Source organism: Ochlerotatus camptorhynchus, unplaced genomic scaffold (assembly GCF_037179485.1).
Source record: "Ochlerotatus camptorhynchus isolate MF236.1 unplaced genomic scaffold, CSIRO-AGI_Acam_v1.1 ptg000002l, whole genome shotgun sequence".
NCBI lineage: Eukaryota > Metazoa > Arthropoda > Insecta > Diptera > Culicidae > Ochlerotatus > Ochlerotatus camptorhynchus.
The window spans coordinates 327575-342506 of NW_027040494.1; the positions used below are offsets into that span (position 1 = coordinate 327575).

General features: G+C 37.2%; 1 protein-coding gene across 1 annotated transcript in view; it reads right to left on the minus strand.

Annotated features, from left to right (window-relative positions):
* The window catches only part of LOC135704517 (uncharacterized), a 389489-nt gene that overhangs the window by 210434 nt on the left and 164123 nt on the right, over nucleotides 1-14932 (minus strand). The window contains exon 2 of the mRNA XM_065226021.1: nucleotides 2034-2195. Coding sequence (XP_065082093.1) covers nucleotides 2034-2178 — 145 coding nt within the window. The 5' untranslated portion in view covers nucleotides 2179-2195. The remainder of the gene's footprint in view (nucleotides 1-2033; nucleotides 2196-14932) is intronic.

Consider the following 14932-nt stretch of genomic DNA (forward strand, 5'->3'; position numbering starts at 1 on the left):
ACGAAATTAAGACTAAATTTGCACAAAAATGTAATTTATCAGAACATGCTTTGATAAGCAATTTGTATATAGTAGGTTAGGTGTACATAGTAGTTGTAGGTTAGTTGTAGTTGTAAATAGTAGTTATAAGTAGTCTCCTTTTTCCAATTCAAATTAAACCAATCCCACCAAGGTGGTCATACTTTAAAATAGGCCTGATAGGACTAGGAACTGTAAATAATAATTAAAATCTCAAATGTACTAAAGTTGAAAAGACGCATCTGTGTCACTTGAAAATTCATACATGTAAACCACACAATCACAAGAAATAAAGATCATTTAAATGGATCCAGGATATTATAATTGAGGCGCGGCATAGCAAGCCGTTCAGCATATTTCTCCAAGTAGGAGGAACTTACAATGCTAATCTAAGAGCATAAATAGAGGTAGCGTCAGATATTTTCAATGCAAGTCAGGTTTCTTTAAATTGTCTTATGTCTTTAAATTAGATAAGTATTTATTTCAGCAATTTGGAAAGTTCTTTCCTATCGATTTATATGTTTGTATTTAAATTTTTTCTATCAATTACCAGCTTAACACCTTTCCGTGATGGTCGTAATTTTAGATTTTAGATTTATCCCCCGTATCTTCCCGTAAGACGTAGTCTACGTCAAAAAAATTAAATCTAATTAGAGTAAATGATGGCTTCGGCTCCCATTGACTGTTTTCAGCAACCAAAATTTAAACGTCAGTTTCACTGTATTTTCTCACCAAAACACCACGCTGAATATATTCAAACAATTCCTTAGTCTTTCAGTTTCAATATGATTACATTTTTACTGCTGAGTAAACCTGTTATGCTAGGTTTTTCTTCAAATGAAATATACGCACTACAAAATACGGCTGATTTCGAGTTGTCGATAATAGAACAGCTGGTTAACACGCAGTTTAAATGGGAAGGTTGCCGAAGAAAACGAGGCTGCCGACAATAGTCACACTCAGCTGAGAAGTTTGGAGCGTTGTAAAAACGTTTTCAATCCGTTTTGAACAACCACGTCATATGTGTTTGTAACGATGAGAAATTTCTATTACAAGTGCGGACGAGAGTTTGTGAATTACCCTATTTTAAAACGATTTTATCCGACTCTTGATTTTTGTTAAAAAGGTCAAGAGAAATGTTTTTTTTTAATATTTAAAATTATGAAAACATTTGGTATTTTTTAGAAATAATTGTTAAAATTTTTTGCATGTTATTTATACTCAGAAAACAATGTTATTTTTTGAGGAAAATACACAAAACTGTGTTCTAACAAAAAGTTAAAAAAATACATGAACATTTTAAAAGTTGGATTTCTTTATGATTTTTTTTTAAATTTAAAATTGAACAAGGGCATTTTGAAATATTCTGGTATTCAACGTTGTTTTCAAATTTTTACTTGAAAATATTTAAACATAATTTTCGTATATTATTCCCAAGAAATCAATTTTCTCTACAGCTTTGTCTCATATCAATAAGCCGTTTTCGGGCTATAGATTTTTTTTATTTCATGAATGCCATTTTGAAAATTTTAAAAGATCTAAAATGGCCTAATTCTAGCAAAAATGTGAATCATTGCCCATAGCAAATACTTACGCAAAGCTTCACACAAATCGGAAAAGGTCTAATCAAAAATTAATTTTTTCCTCGTATTTTGTTTGGAACTTTTCAGGTACATTGTCTTCGGAGGAAATGTTCTTACAGTATAGCAAAATGATCTACAGGATAAAAAACATGCGCTTTTATACTAAATGCTTGTGATATTTATGAGCAAAATTGATGACCACTATCATTCTGACACCCAAATTAAGCATCTAAAATTGTGTTGTGCTATTGTATTGAAAATCTAAGAAGTGAGTAATTCCGAACGGATCAAATTTCGCCTTAACCGACCACGAAATATAAACGAGTTTCCATTAAAAAACACATCTTTTTGATTTCCGGAATGTGAGCTCATACCCCCAGCCTTTCACCTAGCACACGGCTTTGCCAAATTTCGTGCATCGTAAACACTCACCTGCCAAACGTCCATAGCGTTGAAACATCCGTTCGACGTCCGTCTTGGAGCACTGGAAGGTGTTCAAGTTGCCGACAAACACTCGCGAGTTCACTGCCTGCGGATCTTGCGAATTGGTTTGATTGGATAATTTTGACATCTTCATCCTGGCGGTGGCGTAATCTGCAAATATGAAAGAAAGACGCAAAAATGAAAAATTAATTCTCTCTTCGTCGAAGACGCCGACTAGACAGAGCCGGGGATTAAAGTCTTAAGAAACATTTAAATGAAAACTTTCCCATTATCGATTCCCACAGCGTCTGGCTCAAGGACCAAATAAAAAAGAAATGGAAAAGTAGTGCAAAAGAAAAGGAACGTGGTGAGCAAACATCTGTTTCAGTACTATGACACCGACAGACCAGACCTCCACCTGCCTCCCGTACATCCGACTGAATCGGTCGGCAAATACAGTCTCTTCGGTATGCATATCTATTTAAAAGTCCTTATTTAACATTCAATGCTGAGAAAACACAGAGTTGCAACTGTTGTATACACAGAAAGCCATCCTCGCCGCAAGGAATGGAATACAGGACAACTTTCAGGCGTGTTGCACGTGAGCAGCAGGAAGCCACTGATCCTCAAAGTGTTTCAGATACCTACTCCCACCAGCCGCCAACCAGTGACGATCCCTGAATAGTGGAATTCGAGAAATTAAAGTAAGGAGTAATTTATATTTATAGATCCTTGATGCTGCTCTACCGCTGTTGGCTGCTTCTCCAGGGCCGTTATAGTTTCAGTACCGTTGTGGTGCAATCAGACTGACGGTGAGATGTAACTACCCAACAAACAATTTTAGCTGCAGCTTAGCTTATACAGGCAAAAATTAGCTGCATAAGGCAAATTTTGGCTGTATAAGCTAATCTGCAGCTAAAATTGTTTGTTGGGTATGCACGTAACACCCACACACACGGAACACAGCTGGGAAAGAAGAAGTAGAATAGGAAGAAGAAGAAGGCACCATTGGAGGAAAGTAGCTTTTAATAGTTTTAATATTTCAATTTTCTGAACTACGGGCTGGCTGGGCTGGACCCGGTGCGCCGGAGTCTGGCGGGAATATTCATTCTCATGGACATTCATTTCAATTCATGCCAGCAGTTGTCTTCGTGGGATAGTTTTCGTGCCCTACCCATGTTCGGTATGTAGGTGGTGGCGATGTCATGCAATGGTACGATTGGGGAAAGTTTAAGCTGTAAAAGCTAGAGTAAACTTTAACATGCTTGAATTAGCTTACGAGCCAACTGTTGCTCGCCTTTAAAGATGTATGCATTGCGTTTTATGGATGCAACTTAAAGGATTATAATAGTGTTAGGTACAAGAAAGTGTACTTTGCTAACTTCAGGGGTGCTTGCTCTTTTTTGCAAATTATTAAGCATGGGATGCATATTTGAAGTAGAAGTTGGAAAATCTAGTATTCATTTATTAGAGTGTAGATTTTTTTTAGCTTCAATTTCACTGAAAGAAAAGCTTATATCCTATGTTTTCAAATAATTACAAAGTAAGGAAGCGCGTTTTTCAGCTCCAAATAATATATTTTGAATATGATGATACGAGAAGCTCTTTAAATTAACTCTATCATAAGGGCGATGGGTCATTTTCTACCATAATCGAAAGAATACATTGAATTTCTCCATAAAGACAACTACTTTAAAACCATGAACCACAATCCTACTTGACTGCAGATTTGAGTCCAAGCGGTTTGTTTAACCCATTAACGCCCAGTGACCTATTTATAGATCAGTTACATTTTTGATTACTGTCGAGAAACTAGAGCTCAAAGGTTAAACATGTCTTCACTACTATTGTTCTATGGACAATCTCTTGAAAATGGAAATCAATTTAGAATCAACTCACTACTTGGTACTGCGGTCTTCTGCAATGTTATTTTGATTACGATGCACAGAGGTCCAGAATGCATATTTAGCTGGAATGATATGTTTTGAGCCTGAAATTGAGACTATAGACTAAAAATCTCTTGTACAAAGTTGTTCCTTATAGTTAGGCCCTCATTTTTATGACAATGAATTCTAGGGTGGTTCTTATTATCATTAAAATCAAAAATCTAGCTTTTTTGTTTGGAGAAATTAAGGTATACATTTCTGGACAAAGTTATTGTTGAGCTAATTTCAAGCAACTTTGTATAGCACAACTTTTTAGTATCTCTTAAATTGACTGATTTAGAGCTTTTTCTTGAATTGAGTTAGAGTACACACTTAGATTATTTTACCGAAATCTGTGAAATTTTACCAAAATCTCAACAGCTGAACGTTCGGTAAACAGTTCGGTGATTTGTCACAGATTTCCTGTAATTTTTCACAGATATTCGGTGAAGATCAGGGAGGTCCTCAAATTAGGGAATTTTTAAAACTAACTTTTTTGTTTTACGAAATAAAAACATGTGTTGTTTAATTAACTTTGTCGAAGATTTTTTTTTTTTTCTATTTCTCAACGTTCTCATTTTAAAGTAATTTTGCGGAGTTGCCTTAGGGTGTTTTGTAGCACTAACTTTTTAATTTCAAATTTCTCATGAAAGTCATCTTCTAGAGACTTTTAAAACTCTTTGAGACGAATGTTTTATAGGGAAATTTGTTGCCTGTATCTCTTCTAATAAAATAGATATATTCAATACAGTAAAAAATATGAATAAATTCAAATTGATTTTATACGAGTTTGAAAAATAACATACCTCCAATTTTTTCATATTATTGAGAATAACAAACGCCCTTTCAAATGCCGTAACAACACTTTTTTTTGTTTGCCTCAACCAGAGATTTTATCATTTAAAAGGGGCATTTTTTTTAGTAGAAAAACGTCGATCACTCTTGATCGGTGAAAGATATTGACCAGCTTTTGAGGCAAAAATTTACAAAAAAGTTGTTTCATACAAAATTGCTCGAAATTAGCTCAGCTAACTAAGCTGCCGAAGAATGTATACCTTAATTTATTCAAACAAAAAAGTTAGATTTTTGATTTTAATGATAAAAAGAATCACCCTAGAATCCATTGTCATAAGAATGAGGGCCAAACTATAAGGAACAAAACTAACTACAGTTTATTCTTAAGTTCAGAATTATCTCATTAGCTGCTTTAAGGTATCATATTATATACATAATTGTTATATGTCAGATGCAAGAAGAGAAGGTTAAGTTTGAGTATGACACATATAACTTGTCAATTTTGGTTTCAGAGGGTCTCTATTAGCGATCCCTGAACTTTGGTTCAGTGATGATAAGGGCGCGTTCTGCCAAGTTGGTCGAGTGATGATTTTTTTTTCCTTTACTTAACGTCGGTCTCTGTTCCGCAATCTAGTGCCAATCACCGACGTACATCGATTGCATCCATTGACGGCAATCGAATGTGCAGGAAGGCAGCTTCCACACCTGCGTAGGATATCGCACCCATTCACAACACACATAGGCCGGGACCAACGGCTTTACTTCCCTTCCGAAGGAAGACGTGACCAGAGATTTTTATGCCTAAGAAAAATCCCACCGACCTCGGCTGGGATTGAACCCAGACCCATTGGGGTGTTAGAAAGCAGTCACGCTTACCACTACACCACCGGCGCCGGCGGTCGAGTGATGATACTAGACATTGTTATGTGCAATTCACTTTAAAAGGTGCGTTTCATATTTCACTACATGTAGTTCCAAAGAGGCTGAATAAAATGTGGCGTTTGCGAAGATCACTTGAAGATACGATATGACGGAAATTGATACTAATTGTATAAAACATAAGTAAATGCTTCTTTTTTGCCTTGATTTGTTTTCCGTGCTGAGCACCAATGCTACCGAGGCCAAAGAGGCAGTTCCCACACCTGGACCCTACCTATCGGCCCATCAATTCATGAACCGGGGACCAACGACTTTACTTCCCTTCTGAAGGAAAGCGTGATCAGAAATGTTTGAACCCTATTTTTTTGCAATTTAAAGGAATGGTAATGGTAGATTCGGTCAAATGCTTTACTGAAGTCAATATAAAGAGCTTCTACGTGCTTGCCATTGTCCATTGTGATAAGAATGAAGGTTAAAAATTTAAAAAAAAAAACTAGAAGTAGCTTTAAAAAAGCCGTGCTGTTTGGTTGTAATTTAATTTTTTAAATTGCTGAAATTTTGTTTCGTTTACGATTGATTCAAAAAGTTTTGGGATGCAAGTGATAATGGCAATTCCACGTTAATTACGGATGTCAGATTTCTTGCCTGATTTGAAAATAGGCACCAAATAAGACGATTTCCACATTTCAGGTAATTTCTCATTTTTCAGAGACATATTGAAAAGGTGTTCTAAGGGAAGGGTGAGTTGTTCTGAACGATTCTTCAAGAATACAGGTGCAATTACGTCAGGTCCTGGTCCTTTAGATGCGTCCAAATTTTCCAGTGCATTGAGGACTTCATGTTGACATATTTGACAGATATGTTGTTAGGGAATGAATGCAAAGAAGTCGCGGTCGCGGTCTTTTTAAGAAAATGTGGTGTATACTTCCTGAATGAAATTTGCAAAAAGATAGCAGATTTCAGAAGGATTTTCACCAACATTTCAATCAAAATGCATTCGTGACGGAAAATTATTACTCTTCAATTTCGTTTTTACTTAATGAATTTACAAAAAAAAAACCACACCGGATAACAATAACAACGATTGGCATCGAACGCATCAACAGAATGGAATTATGCTTAGCAAGCAGAAGTCTAGATAAAACTTGAATTAAGGCGTAACAGCTTTTGTAAACAATGTCTTCTATCTAGACCTGTGCGCCGCTGCGCCACGCCGCCGCCGCCGACGATTTTCATACGCCGCCACCGCCGATGAAATTGAACCGGCGCGCCGCCGCAGTAAAATCGTTCATGTCGCCGAATAAATTTATGTCACGCCGATGAAAAAATCGCAACACCTTTTCGGTAAAATGCATCTTGAACGCGTTGAAATTAGAACTTGTGCGCACGCTCGTTTCATAATTCCGAAAACTAGGAGTTTAGCTGTAATGAAATTTTTCAGCCCTGGTTGTGAGAATGTAAAAATACGAAGTTTGCCTTTCCGTCATAAAAAAATTTGAAAATTTCGAGAGATATCATTCGAAAATTGTGCACATTGCAGCCACCGTGGATGCGGAAATGTACCGCAAATTGAAAGGTAATTGTTTTACATTCTGTTTTATTTAAGGTGAGGCAGAAGGAAACTAGCCGACTCTTTCTTTCTCTCGATCCGATGAGAACACCGGATGAATGAAACAGTTGACTAAAGTTTCCTTCTGCCTCTCGTATAGGGTTTTGTTTCCCATTCACGACGACTTTCGCGATGTCTAATTTGAATTATAATAAAATTGCTTAGAATTTTATGTCGATAGATACTTCCAGAGGAAAAAATCTTTCAAGTGATTCGTGGCAATACTTTGTAAAAATGATGTATACTAAGAGTGACGTGAAAATACATATAGTGAAGGAGAAAGTGTTCTGCTCGCTATGCATGTCAGAGGCAAAGAAGAGGACAGGTGATACCGAGGTCCGGAATTGTAAGTCGAAATGGATAAAATAAACAGACAAATCTTAACCGATATCGAAGAATCTGGAGATTTGCTTGATATGGATGAGCAACACTCGTTATCTAGTATGGAGGAGGAGCTAGATGTTCAACTTACGAGTTTTTGTGTGAAACGAATATCAATGTTCAATTTGACGATGTACCTAAACAAGCCCCAACACTTAAAACATCAAGTGAAAATCAGTGTAAGACGTTGGCATTACTTACTTAAGATGATGAAAAGTCTTGAACTAAATAGAGCTGGGTGGGTGCTAGTTGAAGACTTGCGAAACTTTCTTGAGCCGTTTGAAGTGAGTTTTTTTTTTAAAGCCGTGGTTTTGAAACTATAATTGTAAACTATTGTTGCTATATCTCGAGCAACTGAGCCTACTATTATGTTCCATCTGACCGATTGGTGACCATATAGGCTTTGAAAATTAATATCCAACCAGTGCATTGAAGATCAGATGTTTGTTTACTGATGCACTAGACATTCGACAGCTGAGAAAATAATTATTGATTTTCACCTAGCGAACGGAATTCACTAATTTAAATGCATTTAAAAGCATCAGTGTTCATCCAGTTAATCATGACACTTTGAAATTGCTTCATTTTGGCTGAAAATTTACTTTAACTGAAAAATTGTTTCAGTTAGCGGACAAGTTACGTGCCATTTAAAAGTCGATCATGTAGCGAACGTCTAGTGTGAAAACCCTCATTTTAGTTCCAATGTGATTTTACTCTAGTCTGTTTCTGAGACATGGTGACATGGTGGTGGTGAAAATATTGTAGTTAAACTCCGTTTTGGTTTACAGATTATAGCAGCCCTGTTGTCTGCTGAAAAGAATGCAACAGTTAACATTGCCATGCTCTTGCGATCTGAGATTGTAGCTTGTATTAGTTTAAAAAAATGAGGACTTGCTTGCCATCACACACATGAAGCTGGGGATTAAGGAGCAACTGAATCCAAGGTTTCCTGTTAAGGACCTAATTTTGATTTCGGATTTACTTGACCCTCGATTTATGCATTAAAAGTGCTTTGGATGAACGCTCGATTACCAATTTCTTGTACGTACTATATTATATGAATTTCTTGTACGTACTGTCAAGGACAGTCAAATCAAGTCAAGGACACTAAAAAACGGATATTAAAATGGGTTTCTAATTAGTAGCTACATCAGATGAATGCGATGAACTTCCTTTTAACTCATCTTCCTCGTTGCTCAGTCTTGCTATGAAGCACTCAAACGTTGAAGATAGTGCGACCTCTGTCATCGAGCAAGAGTGCACCGCATTTTTGACTACGTCATACCTGAACAACGTTGTAGATGGAGATATTCTCTGCTTCCGGAAAATTAGAAAACTTGGCAGCTTTGGTCCACAAGGTATTGTGTGTACCCGCCAAGTGAACGAGTTTTTAACATAGGTGGGCCGACCGTATCTGCACGTCGGTCAAGTATCCACCCTAACAATGTGGATAAAACAATCTTAATTTATGACAGTTACAGCATTTGCAAAAATAGATTTTTGCAATAAGAACTGGCTAACTGACGAGGATCGGATTTACATAAAAGTGAATAAGGTACTATTATTAACAACACACTGAAATTTGACCTTTTTTCAATCTTTTACAGGTCCAAGTTGTGCGGGATTCTACGTATATCCGAAAGACACCATCTTCAAATACATAAACAAAAAGTTATATGACTACATTGCACGTACATTCAAATATGTATCAGAGTAACAAAAGCACATCTTTTATCGCTATCAACATATTAATAACGTGTAATCCTCAATAAATGAAAAAAAAATCGTAGGGCCCATTAAATTGTTACGTAATGCAACAGATTGCTTTTAAATACTATCCACCTCTACATAACGTACTTTTCTTATACTTAATAAAAGGGTTGTAACACTTTGCCATACGAATCCTTGCCCCGAAATTTTAATGAGCACTTGGCATACATTTCTGAACAAATTCTGCATGCACGGCCAATGAGAATGACTCAAAATTTAGTAAGAGTTACTCATATTTGAGTTCAGGTTACTCAAATTCGTGAAATCGTAGGTCAACCATAAAACAAGTCAATTTTCCGACGCTTTTACGAAGAAAACTTCTTGAATATGAGGAAAACTGAATCTGGTTTTAATCTGTCCACTAGTGCACTTCTAACCTGTGAATAATTTTCTTAAATTTTCCCCATATTCAAGAAGTTTTCCCCGCGAAAGTGTCGCAAAGTTTATTCACACTATGAGTGTGAACGTTTTAGCGATTTTGAGTAATCTGAACTCAAATGTCGGTAGCATTTTTTGTACATGTGCGATTGGTTTAAATAGTATTTTTTTTTTTCGAGATCATTAAAAATAAACTCACGCCGACCCACGCCGCCACGCCGCCGCCGCCGAAAGCAAACGGCGTTACGCCGCCACGCCACCGCCGCCGGCAGAAAATAACAAATCACGCCGCGCCGAAAATATTTTGATCGGCGCACAGGTCTACTTCTATCGACGATTTATATGAACTCAAGGCACGCTCACGCAAACCAACATAACCATCGGGTAGAGGAAGTCTTTCTCTACCCGATGGTGTTATTGATTTGCGTTGGTAAGCCTTAACTTTCTAGAAATCATCGAAAGAAGTCATTGTTTACAAAAGCTGTTACGCCCTAATTCTAGCTCTATCTAGAAGTATGCCATAAGTACAGACCAGTGACAAGGCCTATACCAACAGCAGCGTTTGCCGGCGCCGGTGGTGTAGTGGTAAGCGTGACTGCTTTCTAACACCCCGATGGGTCTGGGTTCAATCCCAGCCGAGGTCGGTGGGATTTTTCTGAGGCATAAAAATCTCTGGTCACGTCTTCCTTCGGAAAGGAAGTAAAGCCGTTGGTCCCGGCCCATGTGTGTTGTGAATGGGTGCGATATCCTACACAGGTGTGGAAGCTGCCTTCCTGCACATTCAATTGCCGTCAATGGATGGCAATCGATGTCCGTCGGTGATTGGCTCTAGATTGCGGAACAGAGACCGACGTTAAATAAAGGAACAGCAGCGTTTGACAGTAGGCAGCATGTCTGGGGCTCAAATCGTTTATTTTGCTGTGCTGGGCCCGCTGTCACGGTATAACATGTTGCATACGCGCCTGCCACTGGGCTGCATAAGTATGACCGCTGAAGCGAAATAAATTTAGTATTACGTCATCATTCTGGATCATCGTTCACGCATTTAACGATTGATTTGAATATTATCATTTGCTCGAACTGGTCTTATATCGCAAGATGTTATATCTTTACTATTTTTCCCTTGATTTGTTTTCCGTCGATATCGTTTTCCGTACTGCGTACCAATGCTACCGACGCCAGGGAGGAAGCTCCAACACTTGAAACCTACCTATCGACCCATCAACACATAGACCGGGACCAACGGCTTTACATCCCTTCCGAAAGATACCTTTACTATTTATCCATCAAGTGAAATAAACATAGATCCTACTTCTTACGGCAGCCATTTAATCACCTGGCATCTTTTGATGTCTTCGTTACTGCTACAAACGCCAAATGTATTCACTGATGAGCATCAAGCTGCTAGCCACAGTGTCCAGCCCCACCAGTACGCTTTGTAAATCCCTTCCACTACTTTGTACATCGTACTTAAATTTGCATTAAGTCATAAATTAAATTCCACGGTACACCTCTTCCAACTCGCAGCTACTCGGTCAGACTCTAGATTACTCAGCGGTGATGTCGCACCCTGGATATTAATAAATCTGCGAGTGTCAAAAATAGTCACCTCTCGATCGTTAAATGTCAATTTCCTTCGCTCTGCAATATGAATGGAGCTAAATGAACATTCGAAGAAGAGTGGAGAACCACCACGAGAGAAGGTGAAGACATCGGCAGACAGCTGCCGGTTTTGATGGATACGGGCCTGTCGATGTGTTGCATTTAATTACCAAAAACACTCGAAATGCTGCGAACGGACCGTCAATGTCCATCAGATCTTGTATTTGAGTGAAAACTGACACCTTCTTGAATTTAACATTCCAAAGTGGTTGACGATTTAGGTGAAAAAATTTGAACGTTGCCCATCATAAAACCGAAACACATGCATGAAAACTGATCATTTCATTATATTTATGCTGACACATCATGATTTATCGCCAAAATTACCATAATTCACTCGCGTCGATAAATAAAAATGTAAATTTTGCGAGCGTCTAGCCAGGAAGTAGAGGAAGTGTTCCCAACGTAAAGACAGAGAGAAGAACGAAATATGAAATTAACTTTCGCCGTTTAAACGAATGAGCGGTCCATTTCACATAATTTATCGTTAATGAGCCGGCAAAAATGTGTTCTCGAATGTGTCATTAAGCGTTTTACAATCACTATGGTTATAATAGATTGTACCTTTTGTGGCTATTTTCACAATAGATGATTTTTTTTTCATTTATAGGGGAAATGACTCTAATGTTGGTCTATGGATTTAAGATTGGGACCATCGCTTAAAAATCTGCTATTTATCAATTTTATCTAGATGAACGTGCCATTGGGACGGTACTAATGGATATTTTTGGTCCCTATTGAAAATTTAGTTGATTGCTGAATTTATGTATGGGCCCAAATTAGGGGCATTTAGACTGAAATTACACCGATTTCCCCTATATAGCCACATTTCAGATCATTGGTGACTTGTCTGGGGATGAGATTGAAGTGGTGACCTTAAGTGTAAGAGGCATGGATGCTAATCAGTATGCCAGGCTCGTCCCCCATTCACAAAAAATATATAAAGTATTAGTAAAATACAACTTTACCAAGCCATTACCATGGGTACTCATGGCTACTCCATGAGTAACCAGCTCTAAAAACTGCTTTTTGCTCATCACAACTAAGCGGGCGTAGACATTTCGATCTAGATGCTTTTATATGATCAAAGTTGCGCATGATAATGAATTTTTGGACGCCCATATAAATTCAGCTATTCCATACCAAAACGATTTGAGGCAGGTTTGAGGGGGTGGTGTTTGAATAACTAGCCCTATATTTAGCATGACAGCACTGTACTTAACAAGAGGATTCGATTTTCTGCTAGGAAACGGTTATACTTTACTGTAATGATTCAGAATAACTTTCACCGATTTAACATGTTTGAAAATCTGCCAATAAATACCAGTTTGTATTGATAGTAGGATTAGAAATGGACGTGAAAAAGAAGGATGTTTTAAGTCTGTATATATTCGTGCGTTATCTTTTAGAAGCTGAAATCTCTTCGAGTGAATTAATCAATTATTTTGATGATGATGATGATGGTCCCACCTCTTACCCCTACAAAGGTTTGAGCTGGACGATTTATCTTTAAGATAATTAAATGTAAACATTTTAACCAGGTTAGCAAAAAACGAACTGGTTACAGTTACAGATATAAATTCCCTCTAGAGTTTACAGTTGATTCACAGCGATATAAATGTGAAAAAGCTTAGGCGTCCACCTCTTAGTTCGTCTTTTTGTCCACCTAAAATATTTATAAGTATTACAAGCAATCAAGAGTTAATGAACAATCAACAAAGCATCCTATTACACTAGCAACCCCGCAATCTGATGCGATCATAATTTTCAGCAATGTAAAGAATGCTCACGAACCCTTAAAATTCAGCAAAAAATTACTACTAACTCGAGCTCAATAAGCTTCAAAGTTCCATTTTTTTTTAATGTTAATTTCAGTCCTCTGTATCCGTAATACGCGCACGAGGCTCAAACCTTTGTAGACTAATTTATACTACTACTATTAAATATCAAAAATCCATTATCACCATCGTGGCGAACGTAATACTTTTTGCAGTGGTACAATAATTATTAAAAAGTCGTTATAACAGCTAGCTATGTAAAATAATCAAATCAAATCACATAATAATCAAGATATATAATTTGTCAATTAATAAAAAAAATCACTGGATAACTGTTCAAAAGACAGTTTTAACGTGTGAAATGCAGTGCCCTTAAATTCTGCTAATGTTGTTGCACGTTTAATGTGTCTATGCATCGAATTGAAAACATTTATTCCTTTAAAAAAATAATGATTTCTGTGAAGCACAAGTCAAGAAATGTGGTGTTCTTATTTCATCCGCGTTTCTAGTATTATATCTGTGATAGTCACTTCCTCTTTCAATTCGATCACACAAATATCGAGGCAGCAAACCGTTAACTACTTTAAAAATGAACACCATAGTCAAAAACACAATTCTTTGCTTCACCGACAACCATTGTAAGGCGTCTAGCATCAAAGTTGAGAAAGTGAATCTATTACATCTCAAAATCAAACGCATTATTTTACTCTGCAAGCGCTGTAATCTCGATATTTTTGTTGGATTGGCCAGAAATAAAACGCAAGGGCAAAAGTCTAGATGAGGAGCGATGATTGATTTGTATAGCTGTATTTTACTGGCAATAGTTAAATCGTGTTTCAATCGACATAGAATTCCATACTTCTTGGCAATTTTCTTGATGACGTTGTCAATGTGAAAGTTGAACTTAAGATTGTCATCAATAATCACACCCAGATATTTAATCTCTCGAACGCGATCAATAGCCTCATCATCAATTACAACAGAGACGTTCTCATTAAATCAATTCCGTGAAATTACCATAAATTTAGTTTTACTTGTGTTCAATTTCAACTGCTAACACTTCAACCATCTACTTAGACACTGCAAATCTTCATTCAAGTGTGAGACGGCAACTTCTAAATCCTTTGCTGCAATGAATAACACAGTATCATCTGCAAAAAGATTAATGTCGGAAAACCGTAAAACACGTCGCAAGTCATTAATATACATAATAAATAAAAGGGGCCCTAATACACTTCCCTGGGGCACTCCAAGGCTATTCCCCACGGGACTGGAAACAGAATCATTAAAAACAGTCCGTTGATTTCTGTCAGACAAATAGCTTACAAACCATTTATATGCAGTACTCGTAATTCCAAAGCGATTGATTGTACTTAACAGTAAGGGCCTAGAAATTGTTTCAAAATCGCGTTTCAGATCCAAAAAAAAAATAAGCAACAGTCGTATCTTTCCGCTCCAAGTTGTCTTTCCACTTCGCTAATACAAAATTCAACGCAGCTTCACAAGAATGACCTTCCCGATATCCTGATTGTTCTGGTTGCAACAAAGAGTTGCTATTCAAATATTCAAACAGCTGACCTTTAACAACAAGTTGTAAGATTTTTTCTAATGTGTGCATCATGTTGATGGGACGAAACTATTTGGCTTTAATCGTTCCAGCAACTTTTTGAATAGGGACCACAAAGGATTCCTTGCAAATTTGTGGCACACGTCCATTCTGCAAATATTTAT